Below are 13,347 nucleotides of genomic sequence, written 5' to 3' on the forward strand. Positions count from 1 at the left end.
AAATCTAGCCAATTGGGTTGTTCCCCTCCTTCCACACTCAGTAAACTTTCACGATAAAGTAAAAATTCACTGGAAACACTGAAGCATTGAGACCATCTGCTGCCGCACTCCAAATTGTAGTCAGGTGCATCCTGTTTACGTCAATTATCCTTAAGACGTGAACTTGCCCGGAGAGCACCTGCAGCAAATTGAACTGAAATGTCCACACCTGTGTATATAACGTCCCACCAATGTACACAGCATGTGAGGACAAAAAGCAAGCAGAGCTCTGTGCTCAGACTGCGCTGAGATAGATCAGGGTAAGGACATGAAGCCATTTCTAAAGCTTTGAGCATTACAAGTAAAAACAGTGGCCTCAATAATGGCGCCTCCAGGAATTAAAAAAAAAAAAAAAACTGAGCTAATTAATCAAAACAGGCCTTGGATAGGGAACCAAATGGTCACTGTAACACAACTGCAGAAATGGAAGTACCTGCTGCGAGGATGACCACCTCCACAGACATTCATCAAATACGCCTTTAGGGTAGAGTAGCTACCTGCTTGTAGTTTGTCAAACTGAATTTAAAAGACTATGAGAACTGGTTCTCTGGTTGGATAAGAGAAAAAAAAGTGTAAACTTGTCTGTTGAATGGCAGGAACTGCTCAACACCTGCTAATACCATTCCTACAGTGAAGCATGTTGGTGGCAGCATCATGTCATGGGGCTTAGGGGGCAGCCGTGGCTCAATAGGTAGAGCGGGTTGTCCACGAGCCAAAGGGTTAGAGTTAGCAGTTTAGGGTTGGCGGTTTCATTCCCCAGTACATGGACTACATGCCTTCTCGAGCAAGATGTCGAACCCCGAGTCCTTGAAGAATACCTTAAAGTACGGTGACAAGAGGCTGGGGAACAAAGGCATACAGTCAAGACAGTATAAGTTTCCAATTGTCCTAAAGTGGTCCAGCCAAAGCCCAGACTTAAAGTCTGTAGAAGATCAGTGGAGAGACCTGGATGTGGCAGTTCAAACATTTTACATCCAAGTCAGCAAAGCCAGAGCCAAGATCTGCCAGGAAAAATAGGCTGCCCAAACCCAGATGTGCAAACTTGGTGGAGACTTACCGAAAACTTACCCTGTTAACGCTGTCAAAGTGGTTTATACAAAATACTGAATACTGGTAACTGTTCAATAAAGGAGGTAGTTCAGGTTTTTTTTTTTAATATTTTCTTTAAAAATATAGAAAGTGTGGGAAATAATAACAGAGAAAGATAGTGCCCACCCAGTCTCCAATAGTATCCTCTGGCAAAAGCATACAAACAACAGCTGCACAGTTCCCTGCACACTGAACACACACACACACACACACACACATTACAGCCGCGTGTCCTGCTGCAGGCAGGGGCGTGTTGTACTCATACATATACAGCCCCGACACACCTGCCACAACAGAGCACAGCTGTCAGTGCATCACCCTTTACCCTATATGTAACCTCAATGAGCACACACACACATACACACACACACACACACACACTGAGCCTATTTCCGCACATACATGACGAAACACACTGACTGATTGTGCGCCGACACCTGAGCACACATTCACTTATGAAACAGGATTCAACTCGCACCGAGCCTTCACGTGAGGCACACAAAAGGAACGCACTTTTCTTGCGGCCTAATCTTCCCACGAGCGCCCGGTTAGACAAAAGCACGGTGCCAAAAAAAAAATACTGGCTTCGTATGTTTTATATATGACATTGGTGTAAATTATTTCCACGGATTAAAATAATGGTGCGGCCTGCTTTAGAATATCTGCTCCATGTTTTATTAATAACGCACACCGAAGGAGCACTGAACAAGGGGAATGCTAATTGGCTCTCGCACAATAAATGTCAGATTGCCACAGAGTGTCTAAACCTCAGCTCCTCCTACTCCTCTCCCTCATGCATTCGCTGCTAAAGGAGGGGCTGGAAATTATATCAGAAATTCTGAATGGAGAGAAACAGGAGGGCCCAACATTTTATAACCCATAAATAAGTGATGTGCCTCTGTTTGCTGCGTAACCCCCCCCCCCCCTTTCCCGGTCTAACCAGCCTTCCCTTTCTCCTCTCAGCCTTGACTTTGCCCCCCAGCTCGCTCCCGCTATCTCATTGAGGGGGAGGGGAACGATGAAAGGAGTATGAGTGACAGATAAGTAGATGACTATACTGTCCCAGCCCTCATTAAAACTCTGAGCTTATACCATCCGCCGCTCTAACCCTCCTCCTCCTCCTCCACATCGAGCCCTGGCAAATGATACCCCGGGAGAGGAAGAGGGAGCGGAGAGGGGAGGGAGGTGCCGCTCATCAGTTATTCCTGTTCTCTGACCTAACTTGACAACCAGCTCCAATAACGAGACAAAGAGGGATGAGACAAAGAGACCAGGATGTTGACAAGGAAGTGAACTGTCCTAAATTGGCAGATAATGGGCCTGCTGTGGGCCGGTCTGTAACACATCATCATTCTCCAAACCTCCTTACTCAGAATACAGTAGATCTCAAACATGTGGTCATTCAGGTTTTTTTTTCCTTTTCCATTTTACAAGCCATGACCTATGAATAGATTGCTGGTCAGCTGCAGGGTGGGAGGTACAGCAATAGTGGCTTTTCTTTTCATACACGAAGCTGTGACATTTCATCTGCAGCCCAGTGAGTCACACTGTATAACCTCCAAACCCAAACAAATCACACGATCCCAGCACAAAGAGACCTCAAACTATAATCAGACACGACGTTCGAGCTGACAAAGGTGTCACTCGGTTTAAAGTACACACTGTAATCGTGGCGAAAAAAGACCGCAAGTTTACAGCGGAATCTGCAAACCAGCGCTTCAGGCGCGAGGAAAACAGACATTTTATATGCTTGTTTGTTTATTCAACATTTTCCACTGATTTTGGTTTATTCATAATCTTCTATAAAAAAAAAAAACATGAAAAACCTGACAAGCGTTTGTAGTCCAGTGTTTTTTTTTTTTCTTCTTTTTTATTCTAAAGCCACATGGACTTTGGAGTGCATGGAGAGGCTCCCTGCATGCTTTCAGCCGCAAACAGGAAATAATCAAGAGCTAGGAAATTGCAAGTTCAGTAAGAGTGTGTTGTCAGTCTTTTTAGGCACTGGAGTCTCTGGAGTCCCACGCTCAGGACTCGTGACAAAGGATATGTCATTTCTTTAGTTCGCTGCTTGTACGGATTTAAGACTACGTTATTCACATTAGCACTTCCAGTCGAATTGAAACAGAAAATAAATAAAAACACAAACTTGGGTTTTGAGATTAGAGTACTACTGGTGTCACTGTGATTCAGAGAGTAAACAGAGCTACAACGGTTTCCCACAATGGCGTCAGAGAACGTCAAAATAACACGGAGGCCTGCCGAAGACACAAACTGGCGACATGTCTGTGAATCAAAATGGAAAGAAGTGAAAATCTGATGCCAATTCGGATATCGTGAAACAATCATTGTTTTTACTTGGTCCCGTAATGCTTGGTTGAAGGCTGGCTGTACAGCCCGTAGAAGTCAGGGTGCCTGGCCGTCTGTGAGGCTTCCATTAGCCCCCTGATGGGGAAATGCTGCAGTGGTTGAGTTGCGGATAGCGGGCCATGTGAGGGAAACTCCTGAGAGGTCATGGAGGGGAAGGAGTCCGACGCCGGATACGGAGGCCGGGCGCGAGCAGCGGGGGCCCTGGAGCAGCAGCAGTTACTCAGAGTGCACATCAGTACTTTCCTCCCCTCGTACATGGCTTGTTGAGAGGCACCTCCACTGGGGAAGTGGGAGGGCTGGAATATAGTCCCTGAGTGGTGGCTAGAGCTGGACCCTAGACCCACCATGTGATGTGGCGAGGAGTCAAGGAGCCGACTATGGCCTTGGCCAGCGTGAGGATTCTGGGAGAGGACATCTGAGGAATACATAGATGAAGCGCGGTGGCTCTGGTCAGCCAGGAAGGGTTTTTTGCTGCCGTAGAGCAAAGGTGGAGAATCCTGTGAGGAGGCGTTTTCAGTGTTACTCTCCAGGAAAGCCATGCCGTATTTCCTCTTCTGTACTGCTGAACTAGTCCCCATTTGGGAGCCAGAAGAGCTGCTTTGGGACTGGATAATCTCAAGAATTGGCGCCTCATTGAACGGCTCTGAGGATTGAAAGGAGCGGGGGAGAACAAATAGAGTTAGAGTTTAAGAAGATAGTTTAGTCTCTACATTCACTTTATCTGTCTTTAATTACTCGATTTCATTCCTACCTTCCAGCATTTTTCTCAGATTCTTCTCTCTTGTTGAGAGGTCGGACAGCAAGTTAAGAGAGTTGAGCTGGCCCACTCTGAGAGGAGGGATGGCACTATTTAGGTGTGAGTTTGACCTGGAAAAAAGACACATTCAAGTAAGAACATGAACATATTTAAGCTGTCAGCACCCATGTTTGAGATGCGCCCTGCAGCTTTGGATCATAACCAGAGGATTGGTCAGTAATGTTCGTGGAGTATCCAATTCAAGATCGTTTTGGTTGTAAGTATTAAATTAAATGAAACACAAAAGGTTTAAAAGCAGTGGGACTTTAACTTTTTTTGGTGCAATGGATAACTTCTAATTTCTTGTTGTCATTACTTGTGTGTTTTCGGCCCTGCAGCTGCCCCTTATTCGGTTCGGATGTGCGCGCACATTTCCTGGTTTGTTAATAATTAACTTTGTAAGACAGCAACACTCTCATCCCCATCAACTACAGACTAACATTCAAGGCACAGACCACTGCACTCCACCACTAATAAACCCAGCTGACTGACGCGAAACGGCAACTGACTCTGGTAGGGTGAAGAAAATAAATCAGTCCACACAGTCTGTTTCATTCCAAGACGTGCAACCAAACAGCAGATTGGATAATCCTTCTGTTGAACTCTTGCTCCACTGATGAGATCAGAAAGATGCAGTGACGCTGATCGGCTACTTACACTCTGCTTTGTATTCATTCCGAGTCAGGCCTCCTAGTTATTCCTGTTAACTTACATCAATAACTTAAATTATGAGCTCTGTGCTGTCACACAACGTTCTTTACTTTTACTTTCATCTGTTCATAACTAGTCAGCTTAAATGTCAGATATTCAGGTCAGTGGCCAAAGGAGCAGACTGAACTACACATCTCTCCTCTGTGCATGCACATTTTCATTACAAACTCTTTGCAGGGACCATTTGCTGGTTTTCAAAGTCAGGTGAAGAATTGCAGTGTGTATGAAAAATAAATTGTGGTTGGGAAGAGGATATTTGATTAAGCACTGTTCAGAAAGTGTGCATAAATCCATCGGTGGCTCAGTGCCTACCTGTCCATTAGCAGCTGGTACGGTTTTGTGTTCTGAAAAAGACAACAACACGCGCAAGTCATTAGCCACGGGATCCGCCTCCAAACACTTCATTTGTTTCTGCAGATGCAAAACGTGAATGCACATGTGAGAGAGTGTGCGTGGGAGACTTGTACCTTCATGAAGTTGACGCTGTCTGCTCTTTGGAGGAACGTCTGTACCGAGCTCAGGAGTTTTTCCGCCTCCTGGTGCTTCTCGTTGAGCTGCAGAGCCTGATGGGAGTTCTTCCTCGCGTACGTGGCGTAAGTGCTGTCCAGCATCTGCATGGTTTCGGCCTGGTTTGCTTCCAGCAGCGCGTGCATCCTCTGATACTGGGTTCTAACGTGCTCCTTCAGTTCAGACACTGCGTCCTATGGAGAAAAGGACATGTTGAAACACAAAGCACACCGTTATGAAATGCAATATAACATTGCTGAAGTGTTCGTTTTAACAAATATACTTTGGAACCCCACTCGGCAAAAAAAGAAAAAAAAAGGACCTTGTGCTTCAGTACACGCTGATGAATTGATGTGTTCAAGTACTGTAAATTAAATTAGACTTTTTTTCTGCCTCGGTTTTTGTGGAATCTGTGATTTTCTTGTTCAGAACTAAAGTGGGAACTTTGTAAGATGTTTTTTCCACCCCAGTGCGCTTACAAGTCATAGCTGGAAACACATTTTCCTTCAGCGTGAAGGAGGGCAGAGTCATTTCATTACAGCAAACAAAATTAAAGCAAAAACCCACATGATGACAAAGAACAAAGGGACCAGTATCACTAATGTTGTGTCTCTGTAAGCACATACAGTGTTATTTTTGTGCGCCGTACCTTCATTAGCGTCTTGTCAGACTCCAGCTTGTTGAGCTGCTCATCGATGTTCTGAACACGACCCTCCAGTCTGTCTTGCTGCCTCATTAGCATGGCCTGGGGAGAGATGACAGAGTCGAGATGGAATAGACAGATGAGCCACAACGTGTACCGAAAACACAAACAAAATATACACTGAAACTTTCTAAAAGCCCAGGCCTCTGCTTTGACCCAATCTCTTCCTCCACAATCCTGATTAGATGCAGGAAACAACAGCTGCCAGTGACAAGGGCATGTATTTAGCCATTAGGAGGGCACCAGTGAAGGCACAACACAACTGCGCACATCCATCTCTGATTGCTCCTAAGTTTGCCAGGGACCCTGCTACATCATCATTGTTGGGACCGGCCTACTTCCTCTGTGGGCTCAATCAAGAGCGCATAAAGAGCCAAAGGCCAGTAAAAGAGCCAGTAAACAGAATCCTTCTCCATTTGCCGCGGGAGATGGAAATCAATCTGCAGTCACAGGCTGACAGCTAACTAGGAACAAGGGAGGGCAGGTATGCTTTTTAATGAACTGTTTCTGCATGGGAAAGGCACCGTGCCCAAATAAGAGAAAAACCCCGCTGTCATGGCAACAAAGCCTAGTGTATGTATTTATATGTGAAAGCTAATGTGTGTGTGTGTGTGAGGGAGCAGAAAGCGGGGGCGTCTCACTACCCCTCTCTGCGTTCTCATTTTGCCACATGCATTGCTCCCATTGTTTGCATTGGCCTCTGTGTCAGTGACAGATTGTCATGTCTGTGTGCACAACCCCGGAGTCTGCTCCCTCCCTCCCTCCCTCCCAATGAGTGTGCACTGGAGAAAGGGAACAGGAGGAAAGGAACTGCTTGCATATGCCAAGATCGGAAAGAAAGAGAGCGAGAAAGACGTACAAAAAAAAAAAAGACAGTGAAAGCAACAGGAGAGGAAAAAAAAGTTTCAAGCAAAAAAAAAAAAAAAAGAGATAGGGAGAATGAGGACATTCCTGTGGCCTCGAGTGAGCGAGTTTCAGGGTAGTTAGATTGTGGTATCACAGCAACAGGCCTCTTCAGCTGCTTACAACACTCATGTTGTCTTATGGACATCAACTGGCTGGCGACTATACTATAGCACAATGAACACTTCCAGCAGCCCAGCTACAGTTTCCTAAACAGAAGAGGACTCTAAATAATAAATAAATAATAGCCAAATACAGCACAATACTACTTCCACTTTCTTTTTTTTTTTGTATTATTTAAACTTCCTCTCTTAGTGAAGAAGACTGCTGACAATTTTTTTTTCCACCTGGAAGACAGCAGGAATACTTTTGTCTCCCCCACAGGCACTTGAAAAATGAGATTGCTGACAATGCATGCCCAACGTGGGAAAGGCCACATAATAATCCAAAGTGGTATTTAAAGTGTTAAAGCAACGTGAAGGGATTTTTGGGGCCTCTTGGGGACAGCACAATGACCTGTAAACACAACACTGATCCCCAGGAGAAACAGACCAACGTCAGCTTTCATTTGGAGTCGTACATCTAGCCACCCAACGTATTCAATGTTTTGCTTTTCTCCTTTGAGCTCTGTTTTGGTCGCCACCAACCTCTGACATCTACTCGGTTTAACGCTGTTTAGCCAATCTGAAACTTATTGTTAGCTTAAATACGTTGTCCTTCTGACAGGGAGAACATGTACGTACGTCTACACTCTACAGTCCCTTCTCTTCTTTCGGTGCCCTCAAAAATGAAAAGCAACAGCGGCACTGGATGTTTTTCCTTGCCGTAAACTCTTTCTTTTTCAGACCACAATCCTCTGAACACCTCTGTTTTGTTTTTGTTTTTCTACGGAGCATCATAAACCTTTCACAAACACTTTCTAGATTCTACTTCCTGAATGACAGAGAACTCACAGAACCCAAGTTACATTAGTGACTATCATATCTCCATCCATACTCCTAGTTGCTTTGGGCCGCTCTGCCTCCATTGCTGCAGCTGCTCTCCTCTTCAATGTATACTGTTTAACATCACCCACATCGCTGCCAGTGGCTACAACAGACAACAAACACATCTGAAACTCCCACATCTTGCGAAACACAAAACAATTTCACTTGGCACTGATTAGCTTAATCTGGATTGCGTAAACTTGTTCCACCGGGACTTAAGCGCAACAGACGTTCATGTACTGTACATTTAAAAGTCACGCCCCATAGCTTTAAGATGGCTCTGTCAGGCTGCCATTTGGCTCTGGTAGATGTTGTACAGTAAATCTATCAAAGCTGCCTGCTACGGCTGGAAATGTCATTGATGAGAGTCCAAATCTGAGGGGAACTGCAGAGTCGGGTGACGGCTCTCTTTGTCTCTAAGAGTGACCCCTCTCTCATGACACATGGTCATTTGAGCCATTACTAATATAAAGATATTGATCAGGACAGCTCTAAGTGCTTAGGGAAAAAAAAAACTGTTTTCAATAATTTGTTAATGCTCTAATTGCTGCATCACCGCTGCAGGACTGTCCATCTTCTTTAGACATCTCGCTCTAAGGGCCGTGATAAAGAGGCCTCTACAGAGAGAGGAGAGAGAGAGAGAGCGAGCACAAGACATGGAGACAAACCTGAGCTGTTGAAGCAAGTCCAACATTATAAAATGATAAATTATACAGGCGCTGGAGCAACAAGCCGTACTTTAATTAGTAAGTGTATGTTATTAAGTTTTTATATGGGAGGAATGTAATTGACAGCTTCACTTCCACGAGATTCTTTGCCACTCACGGTCAGGAAAAAAAAAAAAGAAGCTCGGATTCTTTCCCTGAAGCTTCAACAAGCAAAGCACCACACCTTGGAAACTATTCTTCAGCTTTTAGTGCACATAAACTCGAGCTAAACATGCCGAACATTTGTGAGTCAGACCGATTATTAATAATGCCGCCATTTAGTGGTATTAAATGAACAAATTAAAGCTCTAGTGGTGCACATATTTGAATGGATACCTTGAGCGAGGTTACAATGAACGGGCTCCTTGTTGCTGTGTGTATCACATGTTCAACCAGCACGCACATGAGGACTGTGCACACAGGGAGAGGTGCGCTGGGCAAGGAAGTTATTTATGATGAATGCCTGGCCATCACAGTAACACACCCAGTTCCACTTAATACACACAGGGTGAGGGACAAAAGACTCATACATACATACATACATCAAGTCTGTCAGGCGTTGCTGAGTTTCTGCGGTTAGCACCTAACATAGCACGCATTCACTTTGCGTGGCACCTAAAGAGGCGTCGTGAGGATAGGGGATCAACGGTTTGGTGTCTCCTTGTCACGTGAGCCTGCCCCGAATTTACGTCGAATGCCAGCAGAGCGGCCCCGAGTCCTGTTTCACACAGTCAGAACACATCCCACACCTGTACCACATCTCGACACTACATCTTGCTTACACAAGAGGCAGTGCCAGCTAAACACTCCTCTTCAAACAATATGATAATATCCGCAAAACCTGACTCACGAGGTATCTAGCCAGTCATCTCCTCCAGCCTTTCTGAGTACTGTGAGCACAGCACCCAACAACTTCTGAGACAGCACACTGGTGTTAATCATCACTGTCTTAATGCTGCGCATAAAAGCTTAGTGGTACTTCCTACAGTGACTTCAGAGTGAATGTTGCGTTGAAAAAACAGGAAAGAACACTTTTGTTGGGTTGTTTTTGTTGTAAATGGTGCATGAGCTGCTTTGTGCGAGTTGGCTTTGTGTTAGGCGGCAGCTTTTTCTGCGCCATGGTTCTTCTCTTCAACAATTGCGTCTTCCTCATTTTGTCGTGTTTCCTCCAATTCCCTTTTTGTCTCGTTGCGCGTTCGAAATAACACGAGGGGGTACGGGGCCGCGCAGCAGCATGAAAGCCTACCTTTATCAAGCTTAAACCTGCCAATGATCACTTTCCCCACTGTCCTATTTAGGCATCCAGACACCCACAGGTTGCCAGGAAGCTCATGTTTAAATGAGGAGCCTCGGGCTGAATGAACAGAGAGCCTCTTTCACAATCAACTGACAACTATTCCCCACTTCTGATGTCAATGGACCGCCCTCAGCATTCTGGGGAACTGACTCACTCCAGCCCAGATTCAAGAAGCAGTAAACAGCAGAGCCTCCATGAGAGATGGTTTCCGGAGGTGCCTGAGAAAACCAAGGTGAGGCTGTGTGGGAGGGCTCCTCCTCCGCTTGTCCCAGGGACAACATTACTATTATATTACCCTGCCTTTCTCGTCTTGAAATGACCAGGAAGGTTACAGCAAAAGTTTAACCCAAGATACAAACATAGCCACGTTGGTTTTTCCCTCTTAGTTTATCCCAAAAGCAACAAGAGTGCTGCCAGGGGAATTAAAATCCTTTTACCAAAATAGACCACAGCTCTGTTAAGAAGAACGACCTCTCAGTAAGTAATGATGAGAAGCCACTCCGGCCTCAGATTACTTGAACAAATGGCCCCGGCACACAAGGAGCCCAACTTTTTGGCTTTTGCGACGCTTATCGATAAATTAGAGTGCTCTCTGTGTCCGAAGGCCCCCAAAAGAGGGACCAGTGTTAATCTGAGAAGAGCCAGGGACTCTGACTGCTGGACGACTCCATTTGCCCTGCAAACGTACAGTTGTGAAAGAACAGAAAGATGGGTGGGTGTGCGCATGTGAGTGTGTGTAGAGACTAAGAGCAGCTGTGGAAAGGGCTGAACAGACATCTTTTGTCCCAATAATAGCTCTGAACCAGGGCAACAGTTTGCGCTTAAGACTTATTTAGAACTTTGTGATCTACGCTGGAAAGAAATGTCTGAAACTTTCCCAAATGGAATAATACAATCACCAATCGCGAAGACAACAGCGAGGCAGAAAGTGCTGTGGTTCTCACTCCTACCCCTTCACACATAGGGAGGAACAGGGAAGGAGCATGTATGTATGTACGGCAGCGTGGGTGGTTGTTTTTTACACCTTTCTGCTTACATTAGACTTGTGAGAAGAGAGCAAACCGGAACAAAGAACTGAGGGAAAATACATAAGTGGACCCAGCGATGGAACGCTGGCCTTATGCGAGGCTCATTCCTCCGTATATCTTCAAGCCCACCCTGCCAAGTCAGATCGTTATTCACCGGCTGGCGGTTTGTTGCCAGATCATCACACAATCTGTAAAATCCCTTTTCTACCTCTTCCTCCCCGTCAAAGTTTCCCTAAAATCATCGTCCCTGCGAAAGCCTGAAGTACTTGCATGTGAGCATTTTCACGCATCGCCGCGTTTGTGAGCTCCTGGAGCTCGATCAGGCTGGCCAACAGCAACAAACTACCTGTGGATCACATGGGTAATCCTTTCCGGTGGAGATAACAACACAGAACTTAAGGCGGTCCGGAGCGGGTGGCGTGATACAAGTTAAAAGCAGTGTGTGCGCGCATGTGTGTGTGTGTGTGTGTGTGTATACCATGATCTACCCAGAGGGGTACTTTCACATCAGAAAAAACATTAAAAGAGGAGGCAAAGAGAGAAAGCCTTCACAGACAGTGAACTGTAAGAAATGCGTGCTCCCTGCAAAGAAATACTCATGCGCCTATCGAATCCGTTCACTGTCATGTGAGTTTCAGATGCGAGTTTGATTCGTGTGATTTGTCTACCTGCATTTGTATGCGTTGCGTGTCAACATCGCAGACTGTGTGTCTTTGGTTAGTGCAGTGAGAGATGCAGCAGAACGGACACAGGGCCACCTGCTCGTCCTCACAGTGGAGCAGCCTGTACTCCTCATGACTGGGACAGGTCCAAGCGCTCAGCTCCTCTGCGTCAACTAACAGGTGTCCCGGGGCCGCGCACGGCTGCTGGAGGTGCGTCTGGATATGAATTTGGCAGCAGGGCTCCTTGCAGCGCAGGCAGACTTTCCGCACGGGCAGCGGGGGGCCTCGCCTGCAGAGGACACAGTGCAGCACGGCGGGGACCTTCTCGGTGTTCAGCGCGTTGAAGCGCTTCACTATGTTGGCGAGCTTGAAGTTCTTCTCCAGTGCCGGCTTCTGGTCGTAGTCGTGGTTGCACTCGGGGCACCGGACCGCAGCGCTGTCTTTGGCCCAGGCCTCGGAGATGCAGCCCTTGCAGAAGTTGTGCTTGCACGGCAGCTGAATGGGCTCGTCGAAGACATTCAGGCAAATGGGACACAGGAGCTCCTCCTCGAAGCAGTTTTTCCAGCTCGCGTCCATGGCGTCGGCCGAATCCACACTGATGCCGGGCGACTGAGAGGAAGAGCAAAAGTGAGACTCAGTTTCTAAATAGGGCAGCGAGGTCTATTTGATATAGAAACACCCTTATGAGCCGAGCACAGTCTCATTTCTGCTATCCGCATATAGATGTGTGCCAAGCAAACCCACATGCAGAGAAATGACTCGGACTTAGAAGATAATCAAGAGTCTATTACAGCTACTTTTCACAAGAAACAGGAAACTCTTTAAAGCAGTCACAGTAAGAACGCAACACATAAGCAAACTATGATATAAAACATGATGCAACATTGAGATATGTCTGTCACACTGGAACAGGACGATTCATAAAAGCTGTGGCGTTTTAAAGCGACTGACAACTTGCCTCTGAATAACCCTGTACTCTTCTAATATAAAATGTTACAGTTTTTACACAAACACACTCTCAGTTTCAAAAGACACTCTCGCACATCGGTAAATAAACACCACGGAAGTCCGCTGAAGCGCACTAGACGTGTTCTTACGGAAGAAACGCAACGTTACCAACTATTTATTTTCCATGTCGTCGGCAGACTCCGGTGCACCTATAACGCCGCACAGCTTGTCATGCAGCCCGCGATGAGATCCAGCTCCTCTGGGTGGATTACAGCCGTGTGTCCGACGTAGACCTCAGCGCCGGGATTTTATAGGATTCCCGGCTGGGTTTCTCGGCCGGTTTCGGTTTCCCGTCAACTCTTTGAGTAATATTTGATGGTAAGTGCAGGCAGACAGTGACTCGTCGGAAGGGAGCGCAGTGCTTCCACACCACCGACCGAGGGCCCCCCCTCCAATAACGTGACCCGTCACAGAGTTGACGGGGAGGAGCCGAGAGGAGGAAAGGCACGGGAACGGCCACAGCAAACTCTACCGGACAGACTGGAAAAGTCCAGGAGCCATTAGCGTGGCCCGTCATGCCGTGCGTCAGGGGTTTCTAAAGTGG

General features: G+C 46.4%; 1 protein-coding gene across 3 annotated transcripts; it reads right to left on the reverse strand.

The window, feature by feature from the left end:
- Positions 1-2,369: 2,369 nt before the first annotated feature.
- LOC311499986 (E3 ubiquitin-protein ligase TRIM8-like) lies at positions 2,370-13,259 on the reverse strand. Of its 3 annotated transcripts, none has more exons than XM_084561148.1 (7): positions 12,916-13,259; positions 11,802-12,404; positions 6,159-6,254; positions 5,470-5,703; positions 5,315-5,346; positions 4,247-4,362; positions 2,370-4,138 (listed from the first exon to the last, which is right to left on the reverse strand). In XM_084561148.1, the coding sequence occupies exons 2-7, from the start codon at positions 12,369-12,371 to the stop codon at positions 3,480-3,482; spliced, it is 1,707 nt and encodes a 568-aa protein (XP_084417274.1). In that variant the 5' UTR covers positions 12,372-12,404; positions 12,916-13,259; the 3' UTR covers positions 2,370-3,479. The 3 variants fall into 3 exon arrangements, with proteins under 3 accessions (XP_084417274.1, XP_084417272.1, XP_084417273.1); XM_084561146.1 differs by having other exon boundaries at positions 12,912-13,258; XM_084561147.1 differs by having other exon boundaries at positions 11,802-13,259.
- Between the last annotated feature and the right edge of the window lie 88 nt (positions 13,260-13,347).

This window comes from Chelon labrosus (assembly GCF_963514085.1).
Source record: "Chelon labrosus genome assembly, chromosome: 15".
NCBI lineage: Eukaryota > Metazoa > Chordata > Actinopteri > Mugiliformes > Mugilidae > Chelon > Chelon labrosus.